The sequence below is a fragment of the Oryx dammah genome, unplaced genomic scaffold (genome assembly GCF_014754425.2).
Source record: "Oryx dammah isolate SB20612 unplaced genomic scaffold, SCBI_Odam_1.1 HiC_scaffold_18, whole genome shotgun sequence".
NCBI classification, from domain to species: domain Eukaryota; kingdom Metazoa; phylum Chordata; class Mammalia; order Artiodactyla; family Bovidae; genus Oryx; species Oryx dammah.
Window position 1 is genome coordinate 99141001 of NW_024070202.1, and position 17314 is coordinate 99158314.

Here is a 17314-nt window from a genome sequence, read left to right on the forward strand (position 1 = left end):
GATGAGGACAACTACAGTTAATTCTGTATCATTCAATAGCATCATAAAAGAATGATACAAATTTACCATAATGTACTCAGTAGAGTGGCTAACATGAAAAAGCTAGAAAATGTTGGTGAGATTGTGGAGTAACTGGGACTCACATATGATGTTGGTAGGAAGGTAAACTCGAACATCCATTTCAGAAATGTATTTGCTAGTGTTTACTAAAGTGGAACATATACACAATGTGATGGTGAATTTAACAACAACTTGACTAAAGGATGCCCAGACAGCTGATAAAACATTATTTCTGCAGTGTTTCCAGAAGAGATTAGTATTTGAATTGGTGAACTGAATGAAGCAGATGGCCCTACCCAAAATGAGTATCTCTCTGCTAAATCACTTCAGTCATGTCAGACTTTTTGTGACTCAGTGGACAGTAGTCCGCCAGACTCCTCTGTCCATGGGATTCTCCAGGCAAGAATATTGGAGCTGGTTTGTACTGGTTATATTCCAGGCAAGGATACTGCGTGCTCTTCTCCAGGGGATCTTCTTGACCCAGGGATTGGAGCCATGTCTCTTTGTCTCCTGCACTGGCAGTCGGGTTCTTTACCATTAGTGGCACCTGGGAAGCCCATCCAATGTGAATGAGTGCCATCCAATCCTTTGAGGGACTCAACAGAACCAAAAGGCAGAGGAAGAACATTTTTGCTTGCTGCTTGAGCTGGGACGTCTGTCTTCTCCTGCCCCTAGACATCAGCACTCCTGGTTCTCAGGCCTTTGGAATCAGATCAGGACTTCCATCATTGTCCCTCCACCCCACCCCCCATTGGAGTGTTTTGTCAATTCTATTCCCTCTCATTGGTCAAACTTGGGTAAGAATAGAAATCTTGTCAGGAATGTGTCTCCTCTGTATTACCTCTTCCTTCATCTGTCACGTTCTGAGAATGTGACCCTTATTGCAGCCATGAGGCTGCTGAACGTGGACTGGGTGGGATGCTGGATGGACCCTGGCTTCACTAAGGCTTGTCAGGTAGACTCCCAGCGATATCTACTAACAGACTCTGCTCTAGGTCCATAGCCCTGAGTTTTGGAATGCCTTTGGTCCAGTCCTAGTGAGCTTGGGGGAAGCACACTAAGACAATAAGTGAGGGCTGGAGTAATACCTGAGCAAACTATCTTGTACTAGAAGGACTGGTAAAGGTCAGTTTTCATTTCAATCCCAAAGAAGGGCAATGCCAAAGAATGTTCAAACTACCCCACAATTGCACTCATTTTACATGCTAGCAAGGTAATGCTCAAAATCCTTCAAGTCAGGCTTCAACAGTACGCGAACCATGAACTTCCATATGTTCAAGCTGGATTTAGAAAAGGCATAGGAACCAGAGATCATATTGCCAATATTAGATGGATCTTAGAGAAAGCAAGGGAATTCCAGAAAAACATCTACTTCTGCTTCATTGACTACACTAAAGCCTTTGACTGTGTGGATCACAACAAACTGTGGAAAATTCTTCACGGGATGGGAATACCAGACCACCTTACCTGACTCCTGAGAAACCTGTATGCAAGTCAAGAGGCAACAGTTTGAACTGGACACAGAACAATGGACTGGTTCCAAATTGGGAAAGGAATACGTCAAGGCTGTATTCTGTCACCCTGCTTATTTAACTTACATGCAGAGTACATGTTGTGAAATGCCAGGTTGGATGAAGCACAAATGGAATCAAGATTGCCGGGAGAAATATTAATAACCTCAGATATGCAGATGACACCACACTTATGGCAGAAAGAGAAGAGAAACTAAAGAGCCTCTTGATGAAAGTGAAAGAGGAGAGTGAAAAAGCTGGCTTAAAACTCAACATTCAGAAAACGAAGATCATGGCATCTGGTCCCATCACTTCATGGGAAATAGATGGGGAGACAATGAAAACAATGAAAGACTTTATTTTCCTGGGCTCCCAAATCACTGCAGATGGTGACTGCAGCCATGAAATTAAAAGTCCTTGATCCTTGGAAGAAAAGCTATAACCAACCTAAACAGCATATTAAAAGGCAGAGACATGACTTTGCCAACAAAGGTCTGTCTAGTCAAAGCTATGATTTTTCCAGTAGTCATATGTGAATGTAAGAGTTGGATCATAATGAAGGCTGAGTGTCAAAGAACTAATGCCTTCGAACTGTGGTGTTGAAGAAGACTCTTGAGAGTCCCTTGGACTGCCAGGAGATCCAACCAATCCGTCCTAAAGGAAATCAACCCTGAATATTCTTTGGAAGGACTGATGGTGAAGCTGAAACTCCAATACTATGGCCACCTGATGTGAAGAACTGACTGATTTGAAAAGACCCTGATGTTGGGAAAGATTGAAGGTGGGAGGAGAAGGGGATGACAGAGGATGAGATGGTTGGATGGCATCACTGACTCAATGGACACGAGTTTGAGTAAACTCTGGGAGTTGGTGATGGTTGGGGAGGCATGCTGCAGTCCATGGGATAACATGGGATAACAAAGTGTCAGACACGACTGTGTGACTGAACAACAACAAGAAGAACCCCACACCATATAGTGTTTGTGTAACTCTGCCCCTGTTCCGGAGGAGGTGGGCCTTTGAGTTGCTCCAGGCTTACATATTTAAAGCTGGGAGGGAGATGATTGGACTTCCTAGAAATCTCAGGCAACCTTCACTCTCATATATTACTCCACCCATGAGCCATCCTTGACACCTCACCTCCGAGGCCAGGTAAGGATGTTAGAGTCTGGAAGCTATGAGGCCTACTGTCCCTGAGGGTGTGGCTGGGCTTTCTGTTGACAGTCCTGTGTGCTGGCTTCCTAATCTATCATTTAGATAAGCCAACTTGGAGCACGGGCATCCTGGGGACTCAGAGTGTAAAGAATCTGCCTGCAGTGCAGGAGACCAGGATCCCATCCCTAGGTTGGGAAGATTCCCTGGAGGAAGGCATGGCTACCCAATCCAGTATTCTTGCCTGGGGAATTCCATGGAAAGAGGAGCCTGGTGGGCTACAGTCCATGGGGTTGCAAAGAATCGGACATGACTGAGGGACTAACACTCACTCAGCTCAACTTATCCTGGAGCGTGGCCAAACTTGAAAGCCTGCTTCAAGGCCACCAGTTTCTTTCCCTGAATGACACAACTGAATTAAACAAGGACCAAGTGTCTTAAAGTTTGTAGTCTTGCCTAGCAGTGAGCTGAGAAAGTGAGTCAACTCCGAAGCCCCTTTTGAGGGCCACCCCATTCCTCGCACCCCGCCCCCTCAAACCATTACCTCTCGGATCCTCTTCTGCCATTCCTCAGTGAATTCAGGTGAGCTGGTGTTCACCTGGCTGGCATTGAGGGTCCACGTGGGGCACGTCCAGGTGGGAAGAGACAACATGGCCAGGGAGGGTCCCAAGAAAGCAAATGTCCCTCCCTGGAGAATGGGCAGCCTGGAGGAGGGGAAAGGAGACAGTTACCCATTAGCCCCTTTAACACTGGCCTGTCGCTGGCCCCAGCAGAGGTTTTTTCATCCCAAGTTCTACCTTGGTTTCAGGGCAACACGTGACTCCTGCAGTGGTCAGTTATAGGGAACTCCTGCTGCTGCTGCTGCTGCTAAGTCGCTTCAGTCGTGTCCGACTCTGTGTGACCCCATAGTCGGCAGCCCACCAGGCTCCCACGTCCCTGGGATTCTCCAGGCAAGAACACTGGAGTGGGCTGCCATTTCCTTCTCCGATGCATGAAAGTGAAAAGTGAAAGTAAAGTCGCTCAGTCGTGTCCAACCCTCAGCGACCCCATGGACTGGAGCCTTCCAGGCTCCTCTGTCCATGGGATTTTCCAGGCAAGAGTGCTGGAGTGGGGTGCCATTGCCTTCTCCGATGGAACTCCTATCAATCTCCAAGTCAGATCCATAAACTGTGCCAAACTTTGGACAGTTAAGAGAGGTGGGGAGGATAAGACCAGCAGACCTAATCCCAGTCCTGGAGATGCGAGCCCAGGAGCAGAAAGTCACGTACTGGGAAACAATCTGGGGCAGCACAGAGCTCAGGGAACACAGTTTGCTAGGTACCACTGTCTTCCTCAGTCCCAGAGAAACTTCCCCAGACCCCAGGATCAAAGCACAGTTCACACACGTCAAGTTCCCCCACTGACAAGAGATGTATAGCCTAGAATCTGGGTGGCCAGATTCCTTTGTGCCTTCAAAAATGGAAGGCGATTCCAGACCTCTACCTCCAGGCTCCTTTTTATCACATGGACTGAACAAGTTTGAGGTTCATTATCAGAGTGTGTCCCCTACACAGGCCTTTCTTCCTCCTGGTCAGCGTCTTACTCTGGCCTCTGTGAGAACTTCCAGCAGTGTCCATCTGACTTGTGAACACAGCCTGATAAGTCAACCTCCAATAATCCTGTCTTACTAGAAGGTCAGAAGCTGTTAAGGCTGACCTAGTCTCCTCACCCTGCATATTATAATAGAGCTGGTGCGGAGGGAGAATGGAACAGAGGATCTTAGCCTCTTGCTTGCATTTGTCATAGTATAGCATGCCCAGTTTAGATACTTGTTCTTAACGGTACTAAAAGAGTACTTTTGAAATCAGGATTCCATGAAGATAGCTTAAAGAGTCTTCTTGAGAACAAACTATTTTATTTAATGAAAATATAAAGTATACGAAAGAGTTTTACTGCCTAACTGGATTTTGTCCTGGCTGAACATAGGAACTAGCAACGCCTGAGCATCAGCCTCAGATGAGTTCACAGGCTGGTCACGAGGGTGCACCCAGGCATGGAAAGAGCTTAGACCTCCAGGTGATTCTAACATCAGCCAGGGTTGAGAACAACTGATCTAGATTCATAAATCTAGACCCATAAGGCTCCAAAACAGATTGGAATATATGGCACACACAGGGCAGGAAACATGGGTGATGGAATGGGTATGTATGAATGATTTTTTAGTTAAAAAAATTCTGGTGGGGAGAGATAAATTAGGAATTTGGGATTAACATGCATACACTAATATATATACAAAACAGGTAAACAACAAGGACCTTCTGTATAGCACTGCTGCTGCTAAGTCGCTTCAATCGTGTCCGACTCTGCAACCCCATAGACGGCAGCCCACCAGGCTCCCCTGTCCCTGGGATTCTCCAGACAAGAACACTGGAGTGGCAGGGAACTATAATCTATTTTATAATAATCTATAATGAAAAAGAATCTGTATATAATATATATTTATATATATGTATAACTGAATCAACTTGCTATATACTTGAAACTAACACAACATTGTAAATTAACTATACTTAAATTAAAAATTCATAGAAAGTATGAAGCTAAGTGTCTTGACAGAGAAGGGAAACGCACTATACTTATATCATTGCAAAATCCCTTTTGAGCTTTTAAAATGAACATAGCATATCACAGGTACACACAGTATGTAATACAAGATTTCTGTTTCAGTTTTTTGCTATAATTCCATATGCACATTTCATTCATTCAACAAATATTTACTGAGGACTTGCTCTGTGGGAGGCACTGGTTGTCAGGTATTGGAAACACCACAGTGAGTGAGACAAAATTCCCACTTATATTCTAGTTACATATTTCCTGGTTAGCCCTTGTACTAACAAACTAATCATTTACAGTAACACACTCTCAGGGACTCTTTAAACAGTTTACAGTTATACTTATAAACAGTCCATCATTATGGCCTCAGCCATTTCAGTATTACTGGGTTCCATGAGGGCAGAGAAGTCTATTTTCCTTTTCTATCCCTCCAGCACCGAGGTTAGTATTACAAAATCTATCAACACTGGGTTTTCTGATTTCATTTTTTTAGTTTAAGAGGCATATAATGAAATCCTGACAAATGTGAATTTGCATTTCATAAAGTCACAAAAGATGTGATTTTATGTCTGTTTTTCTTTGTCTATAAACTGTTTTACTCATTACATAGAAATTAGATACTGTGAAAATATATTTAAAACAGTTTTACTGATGGTGAAATTTGTTTTCACTTAAAAAATATTTTCTGTTATTATATCCCTAACTTAGAACTTATTTAAGGGATATTTCAAATTTTTCAAGTAGTTCAGCATTTTTATAACTCTGTTCATGTTATATTTTTCCAAGATTATTACATGTAGTTGGGATAATGCACTAACATGATAGTTGCACTTTTTACCTTTTTTTTTTTTTTCCGGCTGAAGAATCTCTCAGCTTGCAGAATCTTAGTTCACCCACCAAGGGAACTTGCATTAAAAGCACTGAGTCCTCACCAGTGAACCACCAGGGAAGTCCCTCTACCTTTTTGAAACTACTAAATATATTTTATGTTCAAGAGCAAGATGAATTGTTTCCATTAATTTACTAGAGTGTGTTCCTATGTCCTACAGTTAGATTCACACAACGTATCCATAAATTCTTCCTCCCCTCTCCTATACTCAGATCTTCCAATCCCATTTTCCATCCATTCCTGTTCCCCTCCCCACCTTGTTTTATGAGCATTACCACCTTGCTCATAACTTCTTATTGATACTCTTTTGACAGAGATCTATGTATATTTCTTGTATTTCTACTAGTTTTTCTTTTTTGCACTTTCTTGGTACATGTTTAAGATCTGTGCATTCAGAATTACTACAAGGCTTTCATTGTTCTATATACATTTTACCTTTTTTGGTGACTTTAATGTGTATCTTAGAGCTGCTTTTAATTTCACAATTAATTTCACCTTATTTTAAAATTTTTACCTTGAATATGATTCGCTATTATTATACGTGTGCCTTCTAATTCTTTTGTCAAACACAGATTGTTGATTTTTAAAATTAAACATTTTAGAAATAGAAGGGCCATTTGAAGCATATCCAACCTGGCCTTATCACTTTATAGATAACTGATCTGGAGCCCAAGGTCATAGAGTTAACCAGGGTGTCTTGGGTGTTTTCACCACTGTGCTATAACGCCAGTTAAGAGCATGGTATAGACCAAAGGCAAGTTTGAATATGACTTTGCCTTATCAGGTGTGTGACCAAGCCATGTTGCCCAACTTCTGCAAGCCTCAGTGTCCTCTTTGACAAAATATAGTAGTAATCTCCCAAGGAGTAACTGTGAAGATAAAATATATGTAAGTGATTAGCATGATGCCTAGGGAAGAGCTCAATAAATAGAATAATTTTCATTATTATTCCCTCTGAAATGTGTGGTTACTTCTGGAAAGGGTTAGTCAGTCAGTTCAGTCACTCAATCATGTCAACTCTTTGTGACCCCATGGACTGCAGCACACCAGGCTTCCATGTCCATCACCAACTCCCGGAGCTTGCTCAAACTCATGTCCACTGAGTCAGTGATGCCATCCAACCATCTCATCCTCTGTCATCCCCTTCTCCTGCCTTCAATCTTTCCCAGCATCAGGGTCTTTTCTAATGAGTCGGCTCTTCGGATCAGGTGCCCAAAGTATTGGAGCTTCATTTCAAGCATCAGTCCTTCCAAAGAATATTCACGGTTGATATCTTTAGGATGGACTGGTTTGACCTCCTTGCAGTCCAAGGGACTCTCAAGAGTCTTCTCCAACACCACGGGTTAAAGGCATTAGTTCTTCGACATTCAGCCTTCTTTATGGTCCAACTCTCACATCCATACATGACTACTGGAAAAACCATAGCTTTACTATATGGACCTTTGTCGGCAAAGTCATGTCTCTGCTTTTTAATATGCTATCCAGGTTGGTCATAACTTTTCTTCCAAGTAGCAAGCGTCTTTTAATTTCATGGCTGCAAGTCACCATCTGCAGAAAACAAAGTCCGCCACTGTTTCCACTGTTTTCCCATCTATTTGCCATGAAGTGATGGAACCAGATGCCATGATCTTCGTTTTTTGAATGTTGAGCTTTAAGCCAGCTTTTTCACTCTCCTCTTTCACTTACATCAAGAGTCTCTTTAGTTCCTCTACACTTTCTGCAATAAGGGTGGTGTCATCTGCATATCTGAGGTTATTGATATTTCTTCTGGCAATCTTGATTCCACCTTGTGCTTCATCCAACCTGGCATTTCACATCATGTACTTTGCATACAAGTTAAACAAGCAGGGTGATAGTATACAGCCTTTGCATACTCTTTTCCCAATTTGGAACCAGTCCATTGCTCCATATCCTATTCTAACTGTTACTTCTTGACCTGCATACATGTTTCTCAGGAAGCAGGTAAGGCGATCTGTTATTCCCATCTCTTGAAGAGTTTTCCACAGTTTGTTGTGATCCACACGGTCAAAGACTTTAGTGTAGTCAATGAAGCAGAAGTAGATGCTTTTCTGGAATTCCCTTGCTTTCTCTACAATCCATCTAATATTGGCAATATGATCTCTGGTTCCTCTGCCTTTTCTAAATCCAGTTTGAACATCTGGAAGTTCACGGTTCACATACTGTTGAAGCCTGGCTTCAGTCATATGAGGACTTCCATCATAGCTCAGTTGGTAAAGAATCCACCTGCAATGCAGGAGACCCTGGTTTGATTCTTGAGTCAGGAAGATCTGCGGGAGAACGGATAGACTACCTACTCCAATATTCTTGGGCTTCCCTTGTGGCTAGCTGGTAGAAAATCTGCCTGCAATGCTGGAGACCTGGATCTGATCCCTGGGTTGGGAAGATCCCCTGGAGAAGGGAAAGTCTACCCTCTCCAGTATTGTGGCCTGGAGAATTCTATGGACTGTAATGGGGTTGCAAAGAGTTGGAAAAGGTATGTATACCAAAACATTTTCTTAATGTTTCCTTAAATAACAGATGTTATAATATGGGCTTTTTGTTTTGTTTTTAAAGCTGTTGTCTGGCATTCCCATTTCTTGAAGGTTGGTTCTCTAAGATGGGCTTCCTAAGACTCTCCCTGTCCATTCTCCCCTTCCCTTCACTCTTTACTATCTCATCTGTATGCTCAAGTCTGAAGAACATTCCCTGCCATTTTCTTTTACAACAACTTGCAAAATCTACAGTCTCAGGAACAATCCTTAGAAATTTGATAGGATTGGTATTTTAAGTGGTCAAAGCCACAGATATGTGTCCGTGGGGGTACTATCAACATCTGAGCTTATATAGTGTTTTAAAGTTACACAGCATTTTCTCTTCCTTATCTCAAGAGTATTGCAGGGTGTGTAGCACAATGCTGCTTTGTCTCTGTATGAGGAAACTGATACTGGAGGAGGTGCCAGTGGCAGGGTTCAACTGGGAAGTGCAGAGCCCTGATCAGAAAGTATGAGTCAGGGGGCCAAATTGTAACCCAGTATGTTTGTTATAAGAACAATTGATAAGAGGACATGTAGTAAGAACAAACTTCTTAAACAGTTTATGGTAATGATTATGTGAATAATTTTTCTCATCTCTTAGTATATATGAATACTTCCATTTGGGCCCATAAAGTAGGAACAGCTAACCTTTTGGAAGTATTGGGAAGTCAAGCTTCAATCCTTCTCTCTGAGTTATCATGCACTTCATAAAAATAGTATACATGATACTCGTTAAAGACATTGAGTCAGGCTTTATTACAAGGGGGCTACTACAATGGGATTTTGTAATAGGAGAGAGAGATCAGGCTCAACGCCCAATATGATAAGGAAAGGTGAGAATTTATAGCCAAGGAGTAGGGTGGTGTTTAGTGGATAGAAAATTACTAAGAGGAAGCATCAGGGTAAGGAGAGGATTCATGATGAAGACAGGACAAGGTGATCAGACATCACCTGGAGATGATGGAGAATGAGGAACCCAATCAGAGAGTCAGAGTGGATATTCTGGCTACAGGCATTGAGCAAGATTCTTGCTAAAATTGGACCTTGCAGAGGCCAACATGGATGCTCAAAAGTCAAGCCTAGTTGAACAGTTGTTTATTGGATGTAGCAGTAGGATGATCATAGTCAATCTTGTATGTTAGACACTATGACTAAATGGATCTCTTCCAGTTAAATAGACTCAGCACAACTTGGGTCTGTACAAAATACCGCAGCAGAAGGGGGAAGGTTGCCTAAGACTCTGGAGTTCCTAAAAGTACACTGGAAACTAGAAGGCAAGGGAACAGTGATTTAAAAATTCTGAAAAAAAATTTTTTTTCCAACCTAAAATTCTATATCCAGCCAAGTTATCAATCAAGTATGAGAATAGGATCAAGATATTTTCACATATGGAGAGTCTTACAAAATTTATCTCCCACGTGGTCTCTCAGGACACTACTGTGTAATCATGTTCCACCAAGAAGAAGAGAAAGGCATGGGATTAAGAGATTGAGACTTGAAAACTGACATGAAGAGAATTGCCAGGATAAGGGTAAAGAGGCATCTCAAGATGACACATCTAATATACACCAGGCACACATAGCGACTGTTCCAGACTGTTCCAGACTACAGCAAGTCAGAGAGCCCCAGGGGGTAGTTCATCAGGAGGATGAAGCTGATAGCTATCTGATGTGAGGAAATTTTCAAAAAGAGATTTATACAACAGGCAGGGAGCTTATCATTGAAATGAAAATAAACAGAAACTTTAAAATTTTTTTTAAAGATATTAATTTTAGAGAAAACACACAGGCTTCCCTAGTGCCTCAGTGGTAAAAAATCCGCCTGCCAAGATGGGAGCCATGGGTTCAATTCCTGGTTTGGGAATATCCCCTGGAAGGAAATGGCAACCCCCTCCAGTATTCTTGCCTGGGAAATCCCATGGACAGAGGAGCCTGGTGGGCCATAGTCCACGAGGTCTCAAAAGAGTCAGGCATTACTTAGTAACTAAACAGCAACATTATAATGAGAACACTCAATGTTGACCTATGCTGGGAGGATGTGATTATAGGAAGATGGAAAATATGCTTATATGTGGTAGGAGTGAGGGGCTGTGAAAGAAAATGAAATCAGTCATCCATATTGGCACTTCAGTCACTAGTGCATAAGAGAGAAGTGTATTAATTAGAGACTCCAGGGAAAATAGCTAAATAATCAGCTTTGAGGGGTGAGAGTGCTTGCCTCTGCTTAGAAGAAAGGGGAAGCAGATAGATATCCTTCTCTGGCAGGAGAAGGCTGTTTGTCTGTCCTCTTTAAACCCATCACTACCTACTGCCTTGGGAGTGCCTTTGACAGCCACCCACATTGCTCCAGTCCTCCCTTCTGATCTGCCTCAAAGATTTGCATACCTATTCTTTTCTTTTTCCTTTTAAGGGCTTTAATGCTGACCACCACAGGGAAAGAGATTGGGAAAACAGAGATAAAAGCAGGTGAATAGAGAAAGGTTGCAGAATCTGGGAGGTTGTCTCAAGCCTGGAGCCTTGAGCCATATCTCGCAGCCCCACTTCCAAGATGGTAACGGGAAGTCTACTGGAGTTTTGCTCTCAGGCAAAGTACATCCTGTGAAATGCTGGACTGGATGAAGCACAAGCTGGAATCAAGATTGCTAGGAGAAATATCAATAACCTCAGATATGGGGATGACACCACCCTTATGGCAGAAAGCAAAGAACAAAAGAGCCTCCTGATGAAAGTGAAAGAGAAGAATGAAAAACTTGGCTTAAAACTCAACATTCAGAAAACTAAGATCCTGGCATCTGGTCCCATCACTCCATAGCAAATAGATGTGGAAACAGTGGAAACAGTGACAGACTTTATTTTGGTGGGCTCCAAAATCACTGTAGATGGTGTCTGCAGCCATGAAATTAAAAGACGCTTGCTCTTTGGAAGAACAGCTATGACCAACCTAGACAGCACATTAAAAAGCAGAGACATTACTTTGCCAACAAAGTCTGTCTAGTTAAAGCTATGGTTTTTCCGGTAGTCATGTATGGATGTGAAAGTTAGACTATAAAGAAAGTTGAGCGCTGAAGAATTGATGCTTTTGAACTATGGTGTTGGAGAAGACTCTTGAGAGTCCCTTGGACTGCAAGGAGATCCAACCAGTCCATCCTAAAAGAAATCAGTCCTGAGTATTCATTAGAAGGACTGATGCTGAGGTTGAAACTCCAATATATTGGCCACCTGAAGAGAAGAACTGACTCATTGGAAAAGACCCAATTCTGGGAAAGATTGAAGATGGGAGGCAAAGGGGATGACAGAGGATGAGATGGTTGGATGGCATCACCAACTCAATGGACATGAGTTTGAGTAAGCTCCAAGAGTTGGTAATGGACAGGGAAGCCTGGTGTGCTGCAGTCTATGGGATTACAAAGAGTCGGACACGACTGAGTGACTGAACTGAACTGAACTGAAAGATTCAAAGGGTGTGGGTCTCATGAAACATGTCCTGATACTTTTCTAAGAAAAAGTTTTAAATGGTTCTTATTTTTCCCAGTTATAAAGCAACACATGGACTCTGCAAAAAAATTAATGGTAAATAAAAATACAAAGCATAAATCACCATAATTCCACAACCCAGAAATAATTATTAACATTTTGTTCTAATCATTTTTTTAAGCCTTGAGTAGATAAACTTTATCAGTACACATACAATATTGGTACATACCTTTCATATATAATGTGTATCACCCAGAAATAACCTTTAACATTTCTTTGATTCCTTTTGCCATCTTTAACTAGATAAATGATTATCAGTATACATAAGACGTATTTCTCTCATGGGCTTCCCTGGTGGCTCAGCAGTACAGAATCTGCCTGCAATGCAGAAGACCCAAGTTTGATCCCAGGGCTTGGAAGATCTCCTGGAGAAGGGCATGGCAACCCACTTCAGTATTCGTGCCTGGAGAATCCCATGGACAGAGGAGCCTAGCAGGCTATAGTCCATAAGGTCACAATGGGACATGACTAAAGTGACTTAGCAAGCATGCACAGACTTCCAATGGCACATCTGGTGGCTTGTGTGATTTGTCATCGAGGCAAGGGCAAGGTGGCTGCAGACCTCTGGCTATGGGCATGGACTTTCTGCATAACCTGGCAACAGATACAGAGCTTGGGCAGATCACAGCCCAGCTACAGGCAAGTCCATGGAAGAAAAGGACCCAGGCTGATTTGGGCAAGACTATATAGAAGCCAGGTCTGAACGTACTTTGGACAGAAATACCACTTGAGACATTCCCAGGAAAATAAAAAGGGAGGTATATCACTTGGAACCACTCCAGAAAAAGAAAATCCCAGGTAAAAATGAATAATTCCAGAAATGGAATTAAGACCCAGAATTACACAGTCAATATTTCATTTCCTTTAGTGATTGCATCTGAACTTATTGCATTCTTTTGAAATGAATGGTTACATAAATTCAGAACTGAGCACCTCAGTGGGAAGGCCCTTGGGGGATACACCCAAGACCCCTAAAGTCACACCAGGGAGGCAGCCATCCCTCTGCCAAGGGTTGCAGCTGCCTGCCCCACAGTAGGCACTGCACTTTCCAGCTCTTATCAGGGAAGCTGTTTTTTGCCTCTTATCATTCCTTTTGACTATTTAACATGGCTTTAATCATTAACATATTCTGAAATCTTATTGCAGTATCAGCATTTTTGTTTGCGGTCTAAAAAGTGCACATTAAATACTGTTTATCCAATAACCTGCAATCAAATCTACTCAACCTGCAATCAAATCTACTAGACCTTTGATTCACAGGCTATCAGCTAGTTTTGTAATTTCTAATGTCTCCAATGAGCAACTGTACTTGTTAGTCTCTAAACAGGAAGCCTATTTCAGGGAAATAATCTCAGGTGTATTCCTGTCCCCACCTTAGTCTAAGACATTAGCATGGCTTTATTCTTAATTTTATTTCCCTCTTTCTCTGCATGTTTAATTAGGCTGCAGATTCTTTTAACTCTGTCTTCTGATTTTGTTTTGTCTTTCACAGGGTTTACCAGAAGGCTAGCCCCACAAGCACCCTCAGTACTGAGATTCCAGTTGGAGCATAGTACTGCATCATCTTCTCCGTCAACAACACAGGTGTCCACACATTAGAGATGGACTTATCGATATGACACACCTCAACCCCCTCATTTTACAGACGAGAACACTGGGTTTTAGAGAGGGTGAATGGCTTGTGCAGCTTCCCACAACACAGAAGCCAGACCTAGAATTCAGGCCCCCAGCTTCCAAGATCAATGTTTTTCCATTATTATAGTGAACACCATCTCAGTTTAAGGCAAGGAGCTTCCCCATCCAGAAGAGTCTTGTGTATGTAACTCTCTGTGGGGTGGCTCAGGGGTGGGGGCTCCTGGGTGTCCAGGCAGGTGGCTGCAAGGCCTCTCTACTGCAGCACCTGTCACTCCAGGGACTGATCCTGGAAAGGTAGCAGGGGTCCTGGATATCAGGGACTAGGGAAACAGACCAGACCAAACATTAAAACTCTCTCAGTGCTTGGTGGGGGATTGGGAAAAATCTTGGCTCTCAAAGATGATGACAGAAGAAGGAAGAGAGAGCAGGGAAATAATTTGACAAAGATGTAGGCTCTAAACCCCTCTCCTCAACAAAAAATGGGAGGCCTTAAGCACTGGCTTATCTCCTGTAAATGACTTGCAAAAGCAGCACTTTGGAAAGAGCCTTTGATTTGATTTAGGCAAGAAGACTAGGTTAGGAAGGAATATTCTTTAGATACTCTCTACAGGCAGCCTATCTTGGAAATAATCAGCCACCTTGTAACAGCCCTCACCTGTAGTTTGATTCAGATAATTGATAAAGGACAAAAGTTCTCATCAGAAAGAAATTTTTTTTCCTGTTTCTTTAATTTTGTATCTATGTGAGATGTTGGATGTTCATTAAATTTACTGTACTAATCATTTCTTGATGTATGTAAGGCAAATTATTATGCTGTACACTTATACAGTGTTGTCTTTCAATTATATCTCAATGAAACTGGAAGGAGAAAAACTTTTCCTCTCAAGTCATTTTTCTCATAAGATAAATTGGGCAGAAGCACATCATAGGGAAGGTTTTCCATTTTCCTCTGCATCTCCGAAACTGGGCACAGACTTGGCACAGATTAGGTTACAAGCAGGCTTACAGTGAAGATTCTCTCACTTGCACTGTTCCTTCTGAAGTCCAGGGACGAGTCCCCACAGCGTGTTCACTAGCCACAAGCCTTGTAGAATTTGCAAAGGTAAAAAGTTTCAAGCATGGCCATCTGTAGCTATTTGTATTACTTTAACGAAGAACTCTGGCCAATGGAGATAGTAAATGTTGGCGCTGGGACTTCAACTTAGGTGCTTACTTCTGATCTTGCGCTCCCTCTATCATGTCACACCAGCTTTCTAACTCATCTCAGGCTACAAGCCAAGCAAACCTTATTGCTACCCTGGGAGATAAAAGTTAGAATCCACGGAGAGGAGTTTTACCTACCTGATTCCTAAAAATACTTGCAGGAGAGTGCAGATGCCAGAGACGAAGAAAATGGTGCTGATGAGGTAGCTCTGGGTCAGGGGATCATGCTGCAAACACAGGCCCTTAGCCAGGATGAGCGGCACTGCCACCAGCCCCCCTAGGGCCGTGAGGAAGTGCTGTAGGCAGAGCAGAGAGAGGAGACACACTTAGAGATGCTGTGGCTGCCTACTCCACCTGATCCTATTCCTTCTACTGCAGGCTCAACCTTCAGTCTCAGAGGAGATCCAGGAAAGTGGCAAGAACTAGGAAGGCCTGGCAGCAAGAAGCAGGGACACAACCAGAAGGTCTGGGGTTCAAAGGCAGGAACCCAGGGCTGAGAACTGCTGTTCTAGGTAAGAAACCAAGGTAGGGACGCAGTGTGTGAGGGCGTAACAGGAACCAAGGAGGTGGCCTTAAGAATAGGAATAAGACAAGAGGCTCATTATTAAAATAAGGCACAAGGTGAGGGCAAGACCACTGACCAGGCCTGAGCACATTCTTCAAGACTGATTATACATTAGGTCACAAAACAGCATCAGCAAATTTAAGAAGACTGACATCAAACCAACAGTCTTTTTTGTCTGCAATGGTCGGAAACTGGAAATCAATAAGAGGAAGGACACTGGACACAAGCTGGTGGAAATTAAGAAACACACTCCTGAACAACCAATGGGTCAAAGAAGAAATCAAAAGGGAAATAAAAGATGACTTAAGACGAAAATGGAACTACAACATACCAAAACTAATGGGATGCAGCAAAAGCAGTTCTAAGAGGACAGTTTATAACAATATATGCCTGCATTAAGAAAGAAAAAAGGTCTCAAATAAACAACTTAACTTTATTTCTCAAAGAACTAGAAAAGGAAAAACAAGCTGAGTCTCAAGTTAGAAGAGAGGGAAAAAATACAGATCAGAACAGAAATAAATGAAACGAAAAACAATAGAAAAAAATCAACAAAATGAGAGCTTTTTAAAGATAAACAAACCCTTAGCTAAACTCAGAAAAAAGGAGAGAGGACTCAGATAAAATGAGACATGGCACAATAGAAATACAAAGTACCATAATACAATAGTAACATTACACACCAAGAAATCGGATAACCTAGAAGAAATGGATAGATACTAGAAATGTGCAATTTACCAAGACTGAATCATGAAGAAATAGAAAATATGAACAGACCAATGACTAGTGAGGAGACTAAAACAGTAATCAAAATTTCCCAGCAAAGAAAAGCCCAAGGCCAGAGGGTCCCACCGGCAAATCCTATCAGATGTCTAGAGAAGAATTAGCACCAAGCCCTCCCAAACGCCTTCAAAAATTGAAGAGGGGGGAACTCTCCCAAACTCATTCTACAATCCAGCACAACCCCGATGGGGTTGTGGCTCAGACGGTAGCTGCCTGCCATTCAGAAAACTCAGGTTTGATCCTTGGGTTGGGAGGATCTCCTGGAGAAGGAAACGGCAAGCGATTCCAGTATTCTTGCCTGGAAAATCCCATGGACAGAGGAGCCTACCAGGTTACAGTCCATGGGATCGCAAGGAGTTAGACACAACTGAGCAACTTTCACACAACCCTGATACCACAGCAAGATAAAAACCCTACAGGCCAATATCCCTCGTGGATATAGATGCAAAACTGCTCAATGAAATTCTAGCAAACAGCATTCTACGGTACATTAAAAGGGCCATAAGCCATGATTAAGTAGGATTTTTATCCCTGGAATGTTAAATCAATAAATATAAATCAATAAATATGATACACCATATTAATAAAATGAAAAATAAAAATCCTATCACCCCAATGGATGCAGAAAAAATCATTTGACAAAGCTCAACACCCTTTCATAATGAAGTATCTACATTATCCATTTTATTGGCTCACAATTATATTTTTTAAAATAGTAAGACATTTGCTTCTCTTTTTTTGTGGAAAAGCACAAGGAAGCAAACAAAAAAGTATATCTCATCCCTGATATTCCACATTGAACATTTTGGGATTAAAATGAAAATGAATCCATCTATGAGATTAAAGATTCAAGCTACAAA

The 17314-nt window shown here is 42.1% G+C and overlaps 1 protein-coding gene across 2 annotated transcripts in view; it reads right to left on the reverse strand.

Moving 5' to 3' along the window:
* LOC120878232 (solute carrier family 23 member 1-like) overlaps positions 1-17314 on the reverse strand; it is a 60910-nt gene that overhangs the window by 26591 nt on the left and 17005 nt on the right. For both annotated transcript variants that reach the window (XM_040260928.1, XM_040260927.1), the window contains exons 3-4: positions 15248-15405; positions 3268-3427 (exon numbers count right to left, since the gene is read on the reverse strand). In XM_040260928.1, the coding sequence (XP_040116862.1) occupies positions 3268-3427; positions 15248-15405 (318 nt within the window). The remainder of the gene's footprint in view (positions 1-3267; positions 3428-15247; positions 15406-17314) is intronic.